The 23052-nt window shown below is 30.5% G+C and overlaps 1 protein-coding gene across 2 annotated transcripts; it reads left to right on the top strand.

The window, feature by feature from the left end:
- The first annotated feature begins 584 nt into the window (after positions 1-584).
- Positions 585-22347, top strand: LOC134691438 (protein Mpv17-like). 2 transcript variants are annotated; one of them, XM_063551961.1, is made up of 7 exons: positions 585-795; positions 9999-10108; positions 10999-11088; positions 15579-15674; positions 16010-16042; positions 16913-16965; positions 19619-22347. In XM_063551961.1, the coding sequence occupies exons 1-7, from the start codon at positions 723-725 to the stop codon at positions 19809-19811; spliced, it is 648 nt and encodes a 215-aa protein (XP_063408031.1). In that variant the 5' UTR covers positions 585-722; the 3' UTR covers positions 19812-22347. The 2 variants fall into 2 exon arrangements, with proteins under 2 accessions (XP_063408031.1, XP_063408029.1); XM_063551959.1 differs by lacking the exon at positions 585-795 and adding an exon at positions 6482-6801.
- The last annotated feature ends 705 nt before the right edge of the window (positions 22348-23052 follow it).

Below are 23052 nucleotides of genomic sequence, written 5' to 3'. Positions count from 1 at the left end.
GAGGTCATAATATGCTCTACCCTCCCCTTTCTCAGTAAAGTGTTATCTATAAATAGAATCATGTAATGAAAATCATCTGATTTATCATATATATGGGATTATATTTGTGTATAATAAATGACACTGAAAATCGGGTGTTTGAACTCACTGCGACTGAGTTGTTTGTTTCGGCGCCACCAAACCAGATGGATTTTTAGGGAACGACCATCTGCAAGGCCAAGGGTCTTATGTTGTTTCTGTAAAAAAATATTATGAACCCCAATATTTTGATAAAAAAAAATCTGGCCAGGCAGATGAGATCACTGAGATAACGGCAAATAAATCGTAAAAATATTCTGATTCAGATTTCCACCATACAGTTTTAAGTTTTGAAAAAATATAATTTTGAATTATACTGTAAATAGCGTAATATCAGAAGAAAAAAAATAACCTCATAAAGACCATCTTTAAATTACTATATTGATTTTTATTGCAGGTTCATTCACTAATCTATATAAATATCCGTCCAATAGCTTTTCCGTAAAAATAACTATGCTTTTCGGGATATGAGAAAGCTTTTAGAATTTTATCTGGGCCCTGGTTTACAAATTTCTGACGTTCTTTCATCCTGTGTCATTTCTGTTAACTTGTAGAACCAGACCAAGACAATATGTCTCCCACGTGATTTTAGGACAATCGGACTATATTCAATGACAATCAGTGAAAAGTACTGAAATTACATAATGGCACAGATTTTGAAATTGTACATGCGTGCTGTTGAGAAACATCCTTTACGAACAAGTGCATGTACAACAGGTAATTGTAAAGGAGCTAAATGTTACCAGTTCATTATTTAGGTCGATCTCACAGTTCGTGACTGTTTCTGTTTTTGTCATCATGGTCATGTTCACAGCTTATACCAAAACCTTTTTTTGCAACTGTTTTTATGTTTAGTTCAGTTAGATGCATAGATTTTTTTCTAAATTGAAAATAAATGCACTCACCAATTTATGGTATTAATACTACATGTATGAACACTTGAAATGTTACTGCTTCATGTAGTCCAAATAATTATGACGTCTTGAAAGGCTATAATATTTTTTCTTTGACGCCTTACCTCGAAGAAGTAAGGCGTCAAAGAAAAAAGTATATATAGCCTAAAGTTCAAGACGTCATAATTATTTGGACTACTGCTTCAGGCGCAGATTCAGAGGGGGGTTCCAGGGGTTGGAACACCCCCTCCGTTTTTTTTGACAATCAATGCATTTGAATGAGGATATGTAATTAGGACCCCCCTTTTAAAATGGCTGGATCCGCACCTGGGCTTTCAAACTTTTAATAATTGGGGGAAATGAGGTGGATTGGTAGATGGTCAGCGATTTTTTGACAAAAGGTTTTGCATATTATGGGTTCACAGACATCTTCTTTATGATACATTTTGTATTACCCTAAAGGAGGAACTCATGAGAAAATAAATGAGGAATGACAATGTTTCCTATGGACACAGATGATACTCCAGTTTGTACATGTGTATCATGCATGTCATATAAAGTTATATTGAGGGAAAAAACTGAAGAACACAAACCAAAGTGCTTGTAAACACAGCAGGCATGGGGGTAATCATAATTAGCTGTAATCATGGTAATCAATTACATTTTGCAGGGTAATCATATGTAATCAGTAATCATGCCATTTATGATTACAAGTAATCTCAATGTAATTGATTACATTGGGAAAAACAGGTGTAATCATAATTACATTTAGATCACTTTAAGATTATATTCATATGATTACAAATCTTGTGTATCAGTCAGGGATATAACTCTATAGGGTTATTACAGGAAAATAACATACATCTTGTGTATCAGTCAGGGATATAACTCTATAGGGTTATTACAGGAAAATAACATATATATTACAGGAAAATAACACATGTGTTATTGTGGACTAAAAAATCAAAGAACTGTGATAACATATGTACATGTATGTTACATGTTTCTAAGGGACAATATACATCATTAGTTTAGATAAAATGCATACATGTTCTATTGATATTACAATTGTCTTTATGTACATGTATACTTAACTATTGAAAGATGTAGCATTTCATAGTATTCCAATTTTCAATAGTACACCTATATGTTATTACAGAAAAAATATGCCTGTAATAAGTAAAGGGTGTTATCTCTTTAAAGCATTTGCTCAGACATAAATCATGCTTAATTACAATGTTTTTAGATTTATTGTAAGAAATAATGACCAGAGCATGTAATGAGGTTCTGTGCAAGTTTCTCAGTAATTCCCTAGTGTCTTATGTAATAAGTTTCATTTCTTTAATAACTAAGCCTTGTTATCACAGCTAAGTTAATTCCTTAATAGCCTTGTCTCATTGATTAACCATGGATAATCAAAAATGTATTAATTCAATTTAAAAATAAATGTATTCTTCATTTCAGAATCATTGATGGTTTGGAGGTCAGTTTAGACTAATTTTGAATCCATATATGGAATCATAGAAAAATTAGTCTAAACTGACCTCCAAAACCATCAATGATTCTGAAATGAGGAATACATTTGTACCCAAATTGCATCCAAGCTTAAATTAACAGAGGTTTTGTTTAATTTCTTCAAATATTTTGAACAATTCGATATTAGTCCATGCTTATTCTTATTTTTTAAGAAATGGATACTTGTAACATTTGGTATTTGTTTATTTTAAAAAGATGATGTTTTGATGACGTCGCATGGCAACGTTTCCGTACATTTCACTTTATCAGTAAACACATCATCTGTTGATAAATACTGTGAATATTTTGTGTGTATCTAAATATTTTTTCCTATCTTGAAAGAAGTGCACAGTAACAAATCATAAAAAATACAAGTTGTTTAGTGTCTAGGAAATCTTGTGAAAGATTTCTGCTGCCATTTTTGTTTAATACAAATGTAGGTGCAATTTGGGTACTCGGTGCAATTTGGGTACCGTTATGTTAACTTCATTTATATAAATGTCTTTTAACAACAACTTCATTGATATTTTAAGAACAGATATTAGATTCCAATTTTTTCATTTGTTAAGGGGCGTAACTCTTGATCGGTAGAAGTGACGCCTCCAAAATTAAAATTGATCTGAGATTTGTAGTAACAAGCATGTTGTATTAGTTTAATATAGGATTAAACACATTTTTTCTAGAGGTTATTGACGTGTAAACCGGGGCGATTAACTCACAAACTGAATAAAAGTCCGAAAACTTTTATGTCAAGTTCGTGAGTTAGAGATTAGAGTAAGTGCATTAAATTTTTTGTTTTTTTTTGTTTTATATATGCATTAGAATAGAAACAACTGTTATGCAAGTGTTTTATAATCTCAACTTACTAAAAATCCAAGTATCCCTGCAAGAATGTGAATCGCGCATGAATAGATTTCAAAAGTAGTTTCGGAAACATGGTTTATCGAAGTGTAAACCTAGAGAAAAATTCTAATTGACCAATCCAATTCAAGTATTTATAGATGTGCAAATGATATAAGAATTATTAACATTTGGTTGAAGCAAACTAAAGTTGAAAGAAAGGAAATCTACTATGGTAGGTATTGGACGTATGTACAGAAGGACAAGGGTTAAACTTAATGCCCCCTCAGCTGAAAAAAATGTATAATTATGTCCACATGAGAGGACAATCTTTAATTTAGCATGCAACTAAAATTAAGGACAACAATAGACAATAAAGAATTTAAACTTATAAACTTAACTATTAAAATCTACTTTTCAATCTCATGATAATTGCACATCAGTAGATTTTAAACAACCAATCATGAATCAAATAGACCATCACAAATTATTTTAATGTCAGATGTCACATTTTCATGTACATGTATACATGTATGTAGAATACTTGATGTTAGGTGTATCATGCTTATACTATATATATATATATATTATGGTTGATGTTTAGACGAGTTGTATATATACATAATGTACACTGCTATGTATCACCATCATTGCTGGTGATCCAATGGATAAATCTGTTGTAGAGTTGTCACTGACTCAGATGAACTTATAAATATAATTATTTTCTGTGACTGTATCTTGCATTAATTTGTAGGATCCTTTTAGTTTTAAATACTATATATAGATATTGAGCTGATCTGTAACAATAACATCTCCATGCCTTATATATCATGTAATGTATTACGACGCTAGATTAAAACTGACAAGGAAAGGTAACACCCGGCCACCGATAGCTTTATTATTGTGAAGCCAAGGTGGTCGTGTGGTCTAGCACACTGTGCAGGAGATTTGGTGTTACAATATCTCAGTAGCATGGGTTCAAATCCCGGTGAGGGAAGAACAAAAAATTTGCGAAAGCAAATTTACAGATCTAACATTGTTGGGTTGATATTTAGACAAGTTGTATATATATGTACATTGGTCTTTAAGTTAACCAAATTTGATTAAGTTTTGACAAGTTTAAAGAAGTCATTCATTAATTGGAACATTTAGTTTTTGATACATGTCAATAGACAACTTTCCAGTTCGATCCATTTCCGTCAAAAAGTCTGGTTTTAGTAAACATGATTCGTGCGTTTAGGTGCATCCTCACTTCCGTTCGAATGTTGAGCGAATGGTTAGAAAATTATAATACTATATTGCTCAATTTTGTCAGCAAACTAGCTAGATTCTCATAATTAACAATCAGCACTGCTATCATTGAATTGGGGAATTACAAAACAAAAATTATTTTTAGTTTATCCTGCACAATGAGGATCTCTAAGACGCTTGATGAACGTTAATAGTGCAGGGATACAGGCAATCCCATTTATCTGGTAAATGACGTCACAAAAGTGCGCCTTATTGACGAGTTTTTTCCAGTGACGGATGAACTCGAAAGGGGTCTATTATATTTTGCTATAAATATTAATTGACAATATGGATTACCTTCCTTTTTTTCAAAGATATAATTTGTTATACTAGTTTGTTAATTAAAAAAAAAGAGGCTAGTCCATTAGACATGTAAATTAAGACATTCTGAGAGTCGGAAGTAAAATTATTCTTATTTATGTCTGAACTCTGACTTGTAATTAAAGCTCTGATTTACTTTATAAGTTTATTTTAAGTTATTAATCTGTGATGAAATTTTGTAAATACGCTAAAATATCAGCCAACTTTTAATATGGATAACTTTAAACTTACAATTAAACTAATATTTGATTTTATAATCCAAAATATGTCATGTATGTTTTTAATCCAGGTAATTATTATACATTGTTATACATGTATATGTAGTAACCATTTTAAGATTAAAATAAATCTCGTCATAAAGAGTACTTTCTTGGCTTCAAAATCAGCAAAATTTGGATATAATTATTTGGACTAGAATGATTTTGCACCATAAATCAATTATAATTTGGCAAGCAAGCTATTACATTAAAGAAATACATACATCATGCACATGTCCTTTATTTTATTTTTTTGGTGTATTGAATAATTTCTCCCCATAAACAAATTTATATGTCAGATCAATATTGCATTTGTATTTTACCTCTTTTCAAACTATGCAAAAAGAAGTTATAAATCAGTGTTCCCCCCTGCCCTAAATAGAAGGGCGCCCCGCCCTTGGTGCCCTTACCCCCGCCCTTCTGCCCTCCAAAGCCAAAAATTTAATTTATAACTTCTTTTTGCATAGTTTGAAAAGAGGTATTTAAAAATTCTTATGTATCTGGGATGAGGTAGCTGATTAATTATAAATGTCTATGCATGCATAAGTTCTGGTGGCCTCTGTGGTCCAGTGGTCAAACTTACTGTATCACAATCCTGTCAACATTGAGATTGTCAGTTAGAATCCAGTATGTGGCAGTTGTGCTTGTTAAATCCAACCTTAACTTACAAGGATTGGTAGTTTTTCTACTAAAGGCTGGTGGTTCTCCATGAATATTCAAGCTTCCTCCATCAATAAATATTGACCTCCCCGAAATATAAAAATTGAAATAGCATTATAGTGCTGAAAGTGGCGTTAAAACGCCAGTCAATTATTAGGCCTAAGATAAAATATTGTTTGTTTCCCCAATCCTGACCGACCCTGCAAAAACAGTGCTACTCATAAAATTTTAATATCAAAACTAAGTTAAATATTATTTTGTTCATTTCCTGGCTTGCAGGATTGTACAATATTGTTCAAGCTTTTTGGAAAAATAGAATTATATTCATACCTACCTACCAACAGCTGGCTTGACAGGGTCGGGATTGGGGAATAAAACGATATATTAAGTTAGGCCTTATACAATTTTAGGTTTGTTTTTGTTTTTTTGCATTTGGCAATTTAAGTCTAAAATATAAAATGTAGCTTATATATTACTTCAATGTGGTTTACCACGTCTACGTCATGTTAACAAGTGCAATTGTTGTTATTTATACAAGTTTAAGTAATACGTCATTATATAAGTACATGTGCAAGGATAATTAAATAAAAATGAATATTAAATTGAATCAGTAACCAGAATTGATGGAAGATTGCCAAAATATGTATTTTACATTAAATTCACCATTCAATACCTTAATGTAGAAAAGTAACGACTCTCTAACTGCACTGTAGTGATATAATAATAAGCAAATATATTTTATTGACTTGAGCGAGTTTAAAGTCATGAATGAATGAATTATTTACGGTTGCTGAATCACACGTATTTAAACCATGGCAGGATAAGTGGAAATTTTCCACAGATTTTAAAAAGGAGAGAATTTTGTTTATTTGTGATGGCCGTAGCTTTGAGAATTTATTCACATGCCTACTTTCGACATCCCATGTCAACATGTGCTATATCTACAGGTATTATATTTTTAATGATTATTTCTTTTATGTCTCTGCAGCTCACAGTAATATAGATGGAGTTTGCTTGGCAACTAGCTAGTTTGAATTTTAATTATTAATGTATTAAATTTTTGCAAATAGCTATAGTGATGCTGAATCATGTAATTTAAGTTTTCCATTAAACTAAACGCTTTAACATGTTTAAATGTCTTTGTTTAACTAATCCATTTTACTCTTAATATCATATATAATTGATACATGTAGCATTGAATATTATTTATGTCATTAAATAGTTCTGGAGTGGATCCAGGATTTTTTAAAGTGGGGGCGTAGAATACTTTTTATGCCGGGGAAATATTGTATCATAATTTTTGTACTTTAATTTATGTTCTTTTAAGATTAAGTTTCTAAACAACACAGTGTAAATTAATATTATAACCATAATACAAATTGAACCTGTTTGCATGGTTGAATATATAGGTTTCTTAAATTGAAACTATATAAAATTATTGATTCAAAACTAGGTATTAAATATAAAAGATGTACTTTAGCATGTTTAAGTTATAAGGCTGAGTACACCTGAGTCAGCAATAGATTTAGGCTTTGTGATATTGCCATGATATTTTCTAAAGTGTTATTACACATTTTATTGATTTGGTTAGACATCCAAAACTTGTATTGCTGTTGCATGAATTATACAATGCACCAGTAGAGCTTACATAACTCGAAATGTCAATGAGTGTAATAAGTACAAAGCAATATATGCATTTTAGATTAAGATGATTTGATCAAGGCACATCATGAATTAATCACTTAAATGATCATACATGTACATGTATACATGTCCTGCCCATAATTAGATGAGTTTGCAAAAATCATCTGTTGAAGTTAACATTCTTAATACTTTTCCTAATGAGGCCTGCAGGGGCAGATCCAGCCATTTTACAAAGGGGGCTCCCAACCCAGGACAAAAAGGGGGGGGGGGTCCAACAATATCATGAATATGTCCCCATTCAAATGCAATGATCATCCAAAAAAAGTGGGGGTTCCAACTCTGGAACCCTCCCCCTAGATCTGCCACTGGCCTATAATCTCTGGAATTACCAGTTCCCACATTTGATATTCAGTCATATGTCAATGGGAAAATAATTTTATAAATTTTGAAAATAAAACTTTGGATTCTATAACCACTGTATATATAATAATTTTTGACAGAAGAAAATAAATTGAATATAAATGCATTAACACCTTCTGAAAATAATATTTTTATGGTAATAATATCTTTCACAACTTTATAACAAATTTAATCTAGCTATTGGTAGAAAAACAATGGCAATTCCTTCTGAAATTTTTGTGCACATTTAAAAATAAAATTGTTCAACAATAGATTTCCTAACATAGATATAAGTAGATGTGGTATGAGTGCCAATGAGACAACTCTCAATCCAAGTCACAACTTATGAAAGGAAACCATTTAAATTCAAGGTACAGGCTCCAACATGATGGAGCTAGGCTCACACTGAACGGGAGAGATCCGTTTGCGCCAAAAATGCGTTCTTTTGCGCCACATCTTTTTTTCTCAAATGCTACGTTTGCGCCACATGTTTTAAAATTAAATGGTATCATTTGCGCCAAAAATAAAACATGCGATTGCGCCAGTTAAAAGAAAAATTACTTCCTTACTCCTTTATTCGGACTTGGAACCGGCAGTGTAACACGGCACATGTTTCCTTTTCTGAAACATATGTTTTCTTACTGCTGCTGCATGGGTACTTCCCAATTTAATGTATGTAGCAGCTTTTTGCCCGGCCACATCCACTTTTTTTTGTCTATCTGATGAGTTAAGCCTTTTTCAACTGATTTTTATAGTTCGTTCTTATGTTGTACTGTTATAACACTGTCCATATTAGGGGAGGGTTGGGATCCCGCTAACATGTTTAACCCCGCCACATTATTTATGTATGTGCCTGTCCCAAGTCAGAAGCCTGTAATTCAGTGGTTGTCGTTTGTTTATGTGTTATATATTTGTTTTTCGTTCATTTTTTTTTTTTTACATAAGGCCGTTATTTTTCTCGTTTGAATTGTTTTAAATGGTCTTATCGGGGCCTTTTATAGCTGACTATGCGGAATGGGCTTTGTTCATTGTTGAAGGTCATACAGTGACCTATAGTTGTTAATGTTGGTCTTTTTGTGGGTAGTTGTCTAATTGGCAATCATACCACATCTTCTTTTTTATATTTTACTTCTATTCATTGTCAAAAACACAAACATTGAAGGATGAAATCCATAAAATAGTTAATAATAGTTCATAATAAAAATAAAGCCCATAAGCATGGTCAGAACAAAGTTCTGTGTCATCAACATATGTGGCTAAAACATAAAGAGCAAAAACTTCTTTTTTCTATATTGGCATTACTTTGTTAACCAAAGCAATAAGTTTTATTCTCTCTCTGTACATTGACTGTCTAATGCTGCTTAAGTAAGTCATTTAATTCTCTTCAGAAAGTCGTTTTTATGGTGAAATATCTCCTAACATATGATACCTTTTGATGCAAAAATAAGAATAAATATATAGTAAATATTAATATTTATGATAGATATGTGTACAAGTAAATTGGCGCAAATGAGTTCCAAATATTGGCGCAATTGATACATTTTGAAAATAAAATTTGGCGCAAATGATACCCCAGAAAAACAGTAATTGGCGCAAAAGGACTACTGCCCACTGAACAATAAGCTATAAAGGGCCCAAAAAAATTCTAGACTATTCAAACCTGAAAACCAAGGTCTACTCTATATAAAAAAATAAGAAACACTTATGAACCACATAAACAGACAACTACAACTGAACATCAGATTGCAGACTTATGACAAGTGCAAACAATTGCACTGGGGATTAAAGGTTTTAATGGTACCAAATCTTCTCCCATGTTAGACATAAAATTATGATTTATTGCAATTTCAGAAAATGATGCATAGAAATAACTTAATATTGCTATCAAATTTTAAGGTGATATGTACATGATGTATAAAATTATAAATTTTCACATTGCAATTTTTGCAATTAAAGTGAAATTTCAGATTTCACAGTACATAATAGCAATTGAACTACAAGATAACACCAGCAAGTAATCAGGGCTAAAGTCTGCCTTCATTTTGGTTGTAATTCATGGTATTATGATATTATTGTAGAATGTTTTTATTTGTATTTTCAGGAACGTTAATGGCCACAGGTGATTGTATATGTCAGTTAGTTATAGAAAGGACACGTAATTATGATTTCCATAGAACAGGCAGATTTCTAGGATTTGGTCTATTTATAGGTGTAAGTATAACTAACATACTGACATATGGTAAATAAAAAAAAGAAGATTTGGTACATGTATGATTGCTGATGAGACAACACATGAGACAACTCTCCACAAGACACCAAATGACACATAAATTAACAGTTATAGGCCACAGTAGGATATTTATATTTTAAACAATGAGGCTTAATTAATGCAGGGAGACTCCACAAGGCATAAAATTTCTTTAAAAAAAACACTGAAGCTTTTTTTCTACCCATGTGAATGTTAAATAACTGACTGCCAGTTGTGTTCAAAGGGAGATAATTATTGAACAAAATTAAAAAAAAATGCATAATAAATACAAGATTAAAGATATGTTCAAATGAGAATTGTAGGACATTTTAGTTGAAACAGTTGTGTTTTACCCATAGACACTCATTTTACATTTGAGACTAGATTTCTAGTATGTGAGATATTTAAAAATCAGGATGATTATAGACTAATTGGATGTCTGACAATTACACAAATATCAAAAAAGACAAATGTTTAAACACACCATGTTCATTAAGGAGACAGCAGTTCAACAATGATAAAAAATCAGAAACTATTCAAGGTCAACATACAATTTTTACCTATAGCCATGATAGTGAAAGGTCTATACAATATGTTCAGCTCTGGATAGACTTGATTGTAAAATGTTTGTGAATAAATTTATCAAAAATAGCTATCATAGATTTATCACTAAATTGCATACAAAACTGAAAGTTTCCCTAAAAAAGAGTCCATAAAGACAACTTACTTTGTGATTTTTTTCCCAAATAATTTGACTATTGCTATTTAGATCTTACTTGTGATGCTTTTATCAATTAAAAATTGTCATTATTTTTTTCAGATTTAATACAAATTGTATTTTTTCTTTTTTCAGGGTCCAATTTTTAGAGTATGGTATAAAACTTTAGATAAAGTATTTAGAGGTACAAAATATGCTCCAGTGAAAATGGTCATAGCTGATCAGGTAAAGATATACACAATTCAGTAGCATTGATCAATAAAAGCACATAGTTGTACTTATGGAATTATCTCCCTTGATAAATCTGATAAGAATGAATAGACAAGACATTGGCATTGAATTCAAAATATTTAAAAAGATAAATCTGTATTTATAGCTCTGATTTTATTTTTTGGGGTTTGAAAACATGCAGATTTCCACCCAACACAATTTAGAAATTTTGAAGGAAATTATGTTTTTATACAAAAATGCTATAAGAAATTTTATTTTTGCAAACCTGCACTTTTTCCTTAATTTTAAATTAAAAAATAATTGTTTCATAAGTTAATAGAGCTTGTTATCTCCCTTCTTGATATCTCACATGCTTAATGCTTCTTATATGATATATACAATGGTGGTGTGGTGCTACCCTACATATCTTTTTCTGTACTGTATTCAGAATTTTTGGCAAACAATTTGATGCAATTGTTTAACAATAGACAAAAATAAAAGATAAATCATTTCAATTTCAGGAAATGCTACTTTAATACAAATATATCAAAATTTAGAATGCAGGTTTATTTTTTACGTTTAAAACCTACATCAATTTTCACTTTTATTAAAACATTATAAAAAAAATGATTGAATCTGCATTTTCAGTTCTGTAATAAGTCCATGAATTCAGAAAAAATTTAATACATACCACAGTCCACATTGTGACGAAAAATGATATCAATGGGTGACATTTTGATATTCGATGAAAAAAAAATAAAAATATATTGTCTAATTGAACTTAATATAAATTTTCTTTTATTTTCCCTGAAGTAAGAAAATTAGCCTGGCTGAGAAGTCTCTGATGGATGCGAATGTAGATAATGGTGTTAAAAATTTCTGTGATTTAGTATGTTTTGATGTATTGTTTCTTGTCTCTTAAACAGCATACTTATTTCAAAGGGAGATAATTTATATTATAAAAATTGAGTTTAGAAAAACTTCTTTGGAACTGATATTACATAATTTCTATAGAATGCCAAGAATTTTTGTTTGAAAAATACAAGAACAGTGATTTTAAGGCCACGGTTTTTTTATTTGTTGGTTTACGGATCCGCCGACCCGATTTTGCCGATTTTCAGAATAAAAATAAAATTGACTTTTCATGCTTTTTTATTCCCGCCGACCCTTATCAATGCATTATCCCTGAAAAATAATTAAAATTTGTTTTTTAATGAAATGAAATGCATTAATCATTAACAAAGTTGATAACACTTTCTGTTGAGAAAAATAAAACTTCCAATTTACGTTTCTAAAAATAGACAAATCAATTATAATGACCTTGAAATGTCTTTTGTGCAAATAATTTTGCGGAACGAAACCTGTGTTTAAAACCAATTACAAAATAAGTTTGTTTCCCTCATTTGTCATCAGTCAGTAAGATGTATCATCTCAGAGAAATAGACTTGTCCAAATGTGGACAGGAGGAATACATCAATTAAAGTACTGAATATTAACAAATCATTTGAAATTTTCTTGTTTCAATGAAAATAAAAAATATCGATCATTGGGATAAAAACCAGATTGCATGACAACTGATTAACCCGATATTGTCATTTTTCCACTGGACGAGTCTATTACATTTTTCAACACGTGTGTTGAAACTTATTTTTGTACGACCTTTTTACGTGATTTTCTTTATCAGTTTTTGTGATTGAAGATCATTATTTATCAAGTTTTCTGGAATTGATTGAGAGCTACGCGAAACTGTTTTTTTTTTGGTGAAATGACGATTTAATTTCGTCTTTGTCCGTGCAACCCCCCCCCCCCCCCTTTTTTTTTACAGGAAGTTATCAAACGATGTTCATGATCACTGATCAATAACATTTCATTGAACTAAATGTTAAGAAATGATGACAAAACAGCATATAAGACAAACATTTTGTTAGTGAGGTGAAATATATATTTATTTTGCATATTTTTCTGTTTTGAAAGATATTTTTTTTCTTTTTTTTTCCGACCGACCGACCCGACTTTTTTATGGGGAAAATCTGTAAACCAACAAATTAAAAAACCGTGGCCTAAAGACTTATTTAGAATTTTTTAGATGTATTTGAATAATGATTACATTTGAAATTCTGTAAATGTCATATGGGAATCATACAACCTTAATTACTTTAAACCAATTTAATTTTTATTAGTAGATACTTTTTATCATGCTTACCCATTACTCGCACCAATTTATTTTTCATAATATTACAACTTTGTTGACGTCTCTAGTATTCGAGAATCAAAGTTTGACATATATATTTATTCACTAGAACTTTTCTAGTTAACATGGTTAACAGTGAAAATCCATGATTTTAATAATTTTCCTTGGTTGTTTTTTTTAACCATTCTTCTGTTTATTAACGGGGTAAATATTTTAATCAGTTGATATTCATAATCAATCAATTTAAAAACTATAATTTTAAGAGTTTTATTAATTTTTGTTTTGTTTAAGAATTATGAATAGTTTTATTGTGATGTGAACATTTATGACACAGAAACCCAATAAAAAAATAAAATCTAATAAATTCAAAAGGTAAAGGGTAAGCTAAAGTGTGGTTTATAATTTACCAATAGAAATATACCAGGTTTCAAAATAAAAACACCACCACTGCTTATTTTCCAGCCATGCCATTCCAAGAGCATTTTCAGGCTACAATCTGGTTAGAGACGAGAGCTCTGTTATAATTCCAGGTATTGGTTGTGTTGAACATTCACCATTAGTAATTGTACATGTACATACAAATCATAGTTTTGGGTTTTCGTTCATATCAGTCGCAATATATATGAGAAATAAGATAGAACTTTTCTGGTGAAATAAACAGATTAAAAAATTGCAAAGTTGATAAATTTCAATATTTTTTGTCTTACGTTTGATTTTTTTGGAGCCTGCGACTTTTTTTGCAGAAAGCTCAACATAGGGAGAGTGATCCGGCGCGGGGAGGGGGTGTCTGTTAAAGTAAAGCTTTATATTTACGACTATCAACATAATATTAATGATTAGTATAAAAGGAGAGACATTTCAGCATGTGCACTCTTGTTTTTAAAATTTTCTAAGAACTTTACTCAATTTACAATATATCTTAAAATCACTAAAAATTTTAATTTTACCTTGGGAAATTAATGTGTTAACTCCCTTTAACTTAAACTAAAGATTATCAATGTTTAGATCATTTTCCTGTTATATGAGGGTACTATTAGTACACATAAATCTAATGGATACATCGGACTTGTTTTCATTCATCAATTTTCTTGATTAACTACTTATGTATCTTTTTTTCAGCAATTTAAAAATATAATCCCTGATATGCATATTCATGAAAAATATCATTTACTTTTACCTTTTTGAGCAGTTTCTATACTTGCATCATGATAATTTATTTATTTCAAGGATACAAAATTTTGGTGTCTTATTGGAAAACTTGCATTTTTAATGAATATTTGATTTGCCAAAGTCTAAATTAAAGCTTTGAGAAATTGAGAAAATATTTGCCTCCTTGTGAACATGTTACTTCCTAGTTTTAATAGCTATAATCAGGCAAACTATGAAAATTGGGATCTCATGAATAAGAATGAATTCACAGCTTGGCAATTTCATCAAGATTTATCGTTGATCATCTCAATCACAGAGATTGATTTTCTTGCTTGAGCGAGAAAGGCAATCAAGTTGAGATGACCAATGATAATCTGTTTATCGCAATTTTACCTATGACGACATTGTTAGTTTCATGTCAATTTCCTTTGCCAAGACACGTACCTGCTTAGTTTCTAGCGATAATTTTCCATCTCAAGTGAGTAGTATGAAAGGAAAAATATCACCAAAAAAAAATCAAAGAAAAAAGTCACAAAATAGCAATAATTGTCCCTACCTGTTTTATCAGAGCATGATCTTTCAAAGTATTTGTTTTACATGTATTTACAACATGTACAACAATATGATCAAAAAATTGTGAAAATCATGAAAAATCCTAACTGATCATTTTATTTTACTTATTGCAACAGTTTAGTCTGTCAAAATTTAATATGATACTACATACTAGGCAAAAATCAAATTTTTAGGCCAAAAAAAAGGTATGTGTGTTTACTGTACCTCTACTGACCCTAAAGTTTTTTTTTCATTTTTGATTAATCATTGTTACAGTCACAATGTTGCTCCCATAGACTCAATGTAAACAAAAATACCCGCCTACCTACCCTGGTTTTTTTTCAGCATGTGACAGTAAACATGCATACTTTTTTGTTTGGCCTTATCAAAAACAGGTAGTGGCAAAATATTTGGCAAGAGAAAAAAACTTTTACAGTTACAGATTGGTTACTTATTAAACAAATTATGCTCCGCCTTATTTTTATTTTTTTATATACCAAGACCATAATGACATGCTTTTTTTTCTCATGCAAATATTTTAGGTTTTCTGTAAAGATTTATCTTTTGTTAAGTTTTTGCAGTAAAAATATTTATTATCTATTTCTACTTACAGGGTTTGTTTGCTCCAGTGTTCTTGCCATTTTTTCTTGGAACTATGGGATTTTTGAGAGGGGAAACAGTGGATGAGTTCAAAAATCAAGTTAAAAAGGTAGCACATATTATTTATACTGTAATCTGCTTTGTAAAGTCTACAATGGTGTATTGTTCACACAGCTTTTTTGCCACCAGGAATTAAGAGTAAAACCTTTTTTTATATTGTTGAAATGTTTAATTGAAAGCGTGCAATATTTTTAAGGAAAGTTACCATCATCAAAAATTAGGAGTTGAAAATGCTTGTTTTCCATCTTTTCCTTTCTAATATTTGAGATCAGAAACCAGTTCTAACTGTTTCTATCTTTTAAATACTTTGAACATAATCATAGTAAGAGTTTGAAATATAATGCTTTTATTTTTGGAATCATTTCACCATTTTGTTTATTTCAGGATTTTATACCAGTAATGAAAGCAAATTATAAGGTGAGTTAATATTGTAAATACTTGATTTTAAGGTTATATCAATGTCAATAAAAACAATAGTTTGTAACCCATGATGTAGTGTGTTATCCATGTATTTAAGTTTGTGATCCATGAATTACTGTAAACCAACTTATTTTTCCAGAAACTGTATTATCGCATTTAGGGCATTCAAGCCCCCCACTTCACAGCTATTTAATTTCATAATTTGCAAATTGACTTGATTTCGTTAAATAAGAAAGAACAAATTTAACATATTTGTGTGCAAAAATTAGTTGGTTTACATTAGTGTGTGATCCATGATTTAGAATTTTTTTAATTTCTCCTAAGTACATCCTTAACACTTAAGAAAAAGGTAACATAAATTTAAGTTTATAGCTGACACAAACCAGGTGATCTAAACAAATGAGTGGGAACATTTTAATATCAATTACTGTAAATTAAACTGTTTTACGTCAAATCAAATAAAAAATATAAAATAAACTGTGAATATGTAATTTAGTTATGTCCCTTTGACCAACATTTTTTTAAGATATGAGGTTACTATCTACCAAAGTTAAAACAAAGTGGATGTAAGCAATTATACCAATCTAAAAGAAAAAAACATATTGTATAGTCTGCTATAAAAGGCCCCAACATGAAAATTAAGAAAAAAATCAATTGAGAAAACTAATGGCCTAATTTATAACAAAACAATTAATGAAAAAAATATGACAGACATGAATGAAAAATAACCACTAAACTACAGGCTTCTGACTTGTGACAGGCGCACATAGAATGTGGCGGGTTTAAACATGTTTGTCCCTTGGACCTATTGTTATATTTTTCAGATATAAAAGTTATGTCCCTTTGACCAACTGTTATATTTTTCAGGTGTGGCCAGCAGTCCAGATTTGTAACTTTATGTTTGTGCCTTTACAACACAGGTAAGCATATGAAGGCCACAACAATTTAATTGTCAGGTTATTGTCCTCTTACATTTAAAATATTGGGCAGGTACAACCATTTTATTATTCTATTTACACTATTAATAGAAATAAGAAGATCTGTTATGAGTGCCAATGAGACGGAGCCTTGGATCGTGAACAGTAACCTTTAAAGGCTTATAATGACTAGCATGAACAATTTAAACATAAAAACAGTCTAATCTATATAAAAAAAACTGAGAAACACTTATGAACCACAGCAACAAACGACAACCACTGAACCACAGGCTCTTGACTAAGGACAGATGCATACAAATGCAGAGGGTTTAAACGTTATAAAACTTCCCAAGGATTTTTAAAAAGATTAAAAAAAATTGAAATATAAATTAAATTGTAGATGTTAATCATAGTAAGACTAAATATTACTGTTGCAAAAAATCGCTTGTTTTGAGATATGTAATTGTTTGGCAGGAAAAAAATTCTAAGGATTTCTCAAACAGAATTTATGGTGTGATTAAAAATTCTAATGTAAAATTCAAAAAATGTTCGGTTCAGATGGAATAACATGAATTACAAAAAAGAAAGTGAAAACTTGACTGATGTATAAGAATTACATAAAAAATTAAAGTTCAATTCTTCTTGAATAATTGATAGGTCTTTCCTTCCATTTTCTTTTAATTATACTGTCATAAATAAATAAATCATATATATTGATTGATTAATTTATTGATTAGTTGATTGATTGATTGGTTTATTAGTTAAACACTTGATATTGGGTCTCTTGAAACAGGCGAAAAAAAGAGACCTTGGATTCCGTATTAAACACATGAAACGGAAACATGCATTAATTAATGGAATGGATTGATTGATTGGTTGATTAAACACATTGGTTGGTTAAACACGTTGATTAAACACATTGGTTGGTTAAACACGTTGCTTAAACACATTGTTTGGTTAAACACGTTGCTTAAACACATTGGTTGGTTAAACACGTTGCTTAAACACATTGGTTGGTTAAACACGTTGGATAGGGTTAATTTAAACAAACGAAAAAAAGAGACATAAGTTTCCGTATTAAACACATGAAAAGGAAACATGCATTGATTGACTGGTTGGTTGGTACGTTGGTAAAACATGTTGGTTAAACACGTTGGTTAAACATGTTGGTTAAACACGTTGGTTAAACACGTTGGTTAAACACGTTGGTTGGTTAAACAAGCGAGAGAAAAAAAGGAAATTGGATCCGTATGAAACACATGAAACAGAAACATCCATTTATTGATTGATTGGTTGGTTGGTTGGCTGGTTAAACATGTTGTTTAAACATGTTGGTTAAACACGTTGGTTAAACACGTTGGCTGGTTAAACATGTTAGATAAGCTCAATTAAAACAAGCGAAAAAAAAAACATCTTGGATCCCGTATTCAACACATGAAACGGAAACATGCACTTATTGCTTATATTGATTGATTGATTTATTGATTGATTGATAGATTGGTTGGTTAAAGACGTTGGTTTAACATGTTGGTTAAACATGTTGGTTAAACATGTTGGTTGGTTAAACAAGCGAGAGAAAAAAGAAATTGGATCCCGTATGAAACACATGAAACGGAAACATCCATTGATTGGTTGGTTGGTTGATTGATTGATTGATTGATTGGTTGGTTGGTTGGTTGGTTGGAATTCAAACACACATAAAACTGTTTAAATAGTACCAAAACCACATAATTTGATGACCTTGACCTTTGACCTTGTAACCTTCATCAAGGTCATTGCTCCACAAGGTCATTGCGAAGGCCGTATGGGTCAAGGACCTTTTGTTAAAGAGTTTTGCCTAAAAATAGCTTTTTAAAAACCATCAATGGGAGTTATGTCCCTTACATGATGGTAAAATCAATATAGTCATAATGTAAAATAGTTGCCCCTTGAAGTACCAATCATTTTTCACTGCTTAAATTTTCTGTATATATAACCGTTTAATAGTTATAGGGAAATGAAAAACTTTTGAAAATCTAAAATATGACCTTGACCTTTGACCTTGACCTATATTTTCAAGTTTTGGTCCAATGAACTCAATTCTGAAGACCCGCAGTCTTTACGACTTACGGTTCATGAGATTTATATGCATATCGAAAATTAAAATATTCAAGGGGAAATAACTCCTATAATAGGTCACTGGATCGCTTCGGTTAAAGTTATTTGAAGTTGTAACTTTTGGCAAGGAACATTTTAAAAAAACATTTGCCGCTAAGTCTTATAGTTTATGAGGAGTAGCGATAACAGTGTTTTTTGTAATTGGGGAGATAACTCCTATAAGGTAAACAGTAAACCTTGGTTATTCTAATACAAGATAGATATTATACCCCTGATACATGGTACCAAAGATCATTTGGATATGTTACGTACTTTGTTTGATTTTGGACTTTGAAAACGGACGAGGAAAAAGAATAATAATAATAAACAAACGAAATACAGTAAGGTCTTTCTATTTAAGAAAGGAAATCCCTTAATTAACCAAATTACAAAATTTATAAAATAAAAGTCGACTAATTACAAAAATTACTAAAATTTCGATTATTTTGGAATAATGGTTGATGAGTTTAGTGTTTGTTTGTTTTGTACAGCTTATTATTTCCACTTTATTTTATTTCAGAGTTTTAGCAGTGAATTTAGTATCAATATTTTGGAATACTTATTTAGCATGGTTTGCAGAAACCAAAAATAAAGACAATTTAAATTTGATTGAACAAGAACTTATACTACATGAAGCAGTTCATGAATCACACGCCACACCAACAAGCAAGTCCACGTCGCCAACAACTGTAACTAAAAGTGTTGTAAGCTGAAACTCGAAGGATTTTTGCAAGTCCCCGTCCTCTTCAATAACTGTAACTGAAAGTGTTGTAAGCTGAAACTGGAAGGATTTTTGGAAGTTCCCGTCCTCTTGAAAAACTGTTAATGAAAGTTGTTAGCTGAAACTGGAAGCAATTCTTAAATTTTTGTTAACTAAAAGAATAAGCCAGTCTACTTCAATAACTATGAATGAAAGTGTTGTTAGTTGAAAGAATTGGCCAGTCTGTAAAAATAAGAAAACACTACTATTATACCATGTGAATAGGTCCACAACTACATTCAGTGATTTGGTGATTTATGTTCAGTTTTGGATGGTGCATAAACTTAAGTGCAATTTATTGTTTTAAAGTCTTAGAGTACTATAAAACTTCTTTGATTCATGGATTATTTTGTTTGCGTAAAATTATGTCATTAATTTTTATTGTTGAATGTGACCATTTGTTGCATAAGCAAGACATAGCAACCTACATTCTATTGCCTGTGTCATCATCAGTTAGGCTCATAGTGAAAATGTATTTTTTTAATCAAAAACTTTATCAAACCTTCATGGAAATTTATAAAGTTTGGACGACAGCTCTCTTATGACCATAAATAAGATATTTAAAATACTTTTTATTTTTCCTTATAATTATTTAACAGGCATTTTTTTTTTGTAATTATTTTTAGAAACAGTGTTGGGTTAAAGTTGTTTTTATAGAAACTTTGTCAAATCTTCAGAGACTTGACACATGGTGATTAACATGACGTACTTGTTTGGCTTTATAAATATTTTGATATGAGCGTCACTGATGAGTCTTATGCAGACCAAATGCGCGTCTGGCGTAATAAATTATAATCCTGGTACCTTTGATAAAGTTCTACTTAATCAAAATTTTGATTTTTTTCTATTATCTTTTACAGTATTTTTAATTATGAATGAAGGACTTAGTTTTTGTGCAGGGAACATTGACATGCATCTGAGTAAACAGCTTAATTTTATTTATCCATATTGGATAAAAAGACTTAATCCTAGGTATCTAAAGGCCTCAAGGCTCTGATGAATGACAAAGTCTAACTCTCAAGCACATTTTTTGCTGTTGAAATTTTTTTTTTTATAAATTTGCCAAATACTTTTATTTGAGGTCAACAAATGCTAAGAGAGGATCAGACTGAGACGGTTGTTGTTTTTAAGACGCACTGATTGTTTATAACTTGCCATATTTATCTGATTGTTGATTTAAATTGTTTGTGTCAAATATATTTTTAAGAAATCCATTAGACCCAAATAGTTATGTTACAGAAATCCAGGCCTATGCCATAAGGATTGTTATCAGTTTAAAACTTTTTTTTTTACAAAAAAACATGCTGCCGCTAGGGTTTTGTCTATAAGAAAATCCAACTTCTAGCCACCATTTGTAGTATAGAAGAATTTGTACATTTTACCTGGTCCTTCTGTAAAGTCAGAAATTATTGCAATGTTTTTATAATTTTGAAAAATGCAAAAAAAATTATATGAATCAAATAGGATTTTCTGAAAATTGCAAAAAAATTAAAATTGCATTTTAGTCTAAAATGACAAAATCGCAATACTAAATGCATGCAATAATTTCTGAATTTACATTATTCATTTAAGGGTTTTATAGCTGAATGAAAAAGAAAAAATATTGCCGATGTGTTATATGTTACAGACAAACTTTTTATGAAGTGTCATATTATTATTTTGTAGGTTTTAACTAATTTGATTGGATCGGAAAGTGTCTCATGTTCAACTGGTTTTTTTTCAAATATAGACTTAAAATGGCAGATAGAAAAATGATATTTTGCTCAGTTCTTTTTGAATATTTAAATATAGAAATCTCAAAGATCAGGCTTCATAACAGCCATGAAAATGAGTTTCTGCTCTATTTCTGGCAGATTGACAATTATAATATAACAATTGTAGCCTATGTGTCACATGAATATGATTGATGAAGATATACCGACCTTTAGAAGTATATCTACCTCATACTACTTGATCCACATGTACAGTAGATATATTTCTTTCAGGTTGATATACCCTTGTATCAACCTCATACACAGGCTATAAATGTTTTAAAATATTTATTTAAAAATGTCTTGTAAAATTCTGCAGCATTTAACCAAAAATATATATATATTGATATGGCAAGAACTCCCAGTTTTATTAGGGAAGTATTTATTGCATGCATTTATTATTGCGATTTTGTCATTTTAGACTAAAACGTGATTTTTATTTTTGCAATATTGAGAGAGAAAAAAAATCTGTCACATTTTTCGCAATTATAAAAACATCGCAATAATTTTACAGTACATGGAATGTTACATTTAATTATAATGTTGTTGTTTTCAATAAAACAGGAGATATTTATCATGGGAGATAACTCTTAATATTTTTATCATGGGAGATAACTCTATATGTCTTCAACCTTGGTATCAGTGATATTAATTTTGTTGCTCATATTTGACATGTTCTTGTTGTTATGAAGATAGACCAATATTTGGCCTTTATTTCAATAAAACTACTTACTTGTATTAACTGTATCATTTTATCACAATACTACAAACAATTAGGACATTATATTCAATATACAAATTTTAAGTGGCTGTCATACAAGTGAGAGGTTTAGCTAGCTTTACAACCAAGTTTGATCAACAATTTTCTACATAATGAAATGCCTGTACCACTTCAGGAATGTAATGACAGTTGTTATCCATTCCTTTAATGTATAGAGCTTTTGATTTTGCCAATGTTTAAGGGACTTGTCGTTTTGATTTTGTCTTGGAGTTCTGTATTTTTGTTATTTCACTTTTCATTAATGTTAGTTAACCCAGTTTGTCTCACAAAAAGGATGTGGCTAGATCATCTGATTTAATCCTTGTTGGTTTCATATGTTCTCAGGAGGACAACATTTAATATGGAGTAAACCCTTGTTTTTCAATAATTGTCTTATACATTGTTAAGTATTCACTTAGTAAAAAAATAAGAAGAATTGTTATATTGGCCAATGAGACAACTCACCACCAGAGACCATATGGTGTAGAAGTAGAACGAGAGTTCATTGTACGACCTTCAACAATGAATCAAACCCATACTGTATAGTTATGGGTTTAACATTTTAGAAAAGGTCAATCTTCCTAAACCTAGAACATACTATTATAGTCAATAAAAAAAGAGTTAAATTAAGAATGTACTTAGGTGAGGTTTTGGAATTTGTGTCAGATAATATTCTGACTTCT

The sequence above is a fragment of the Mytilus trossulus genome, chromosome 11 (assembly GCF_036588685.1).
Source record: "Mytilus trossulus isolate FHL-02 chromosome 11, PNRI_Mtr1.1.1.hap1, whole genome shotgun sequence".
Taxonomy (NCBI): domain Eukaryota; kingdom Metazoa; phylum Mollusca; class Bivalvia; order Mytilida; family Mytilidae; genus Mytilus; species Mytilus trossulus.
Note: the sequence above shows the minus strand (reverse complement) of the source record. Positions and strands in the feature narration are given on the sequence as shown.

Coding starts and splice junctions, on each gene's coding strand:
- LOC134691438 (XM_063551959.1), top strand. CDS start 6,627: ATGAATTATTTACGGTTGCTGAATCACACGTATTTAAACCATGGCAGG. Junction 11,089..15,578: donor AAATGGTCATAGCTGATCAG/GTAAAGATATAC, acceptor TTCTACTTACAG/GGTTTGTTTGCTCCAGTGTT. Junction 16,966..19,618: donor TTTGTGCCTTTACAACACAG/GTAAGCATATGA, acceptor ATTTTATTTCAG/AGTTTTAGCAGTGAATTTAG.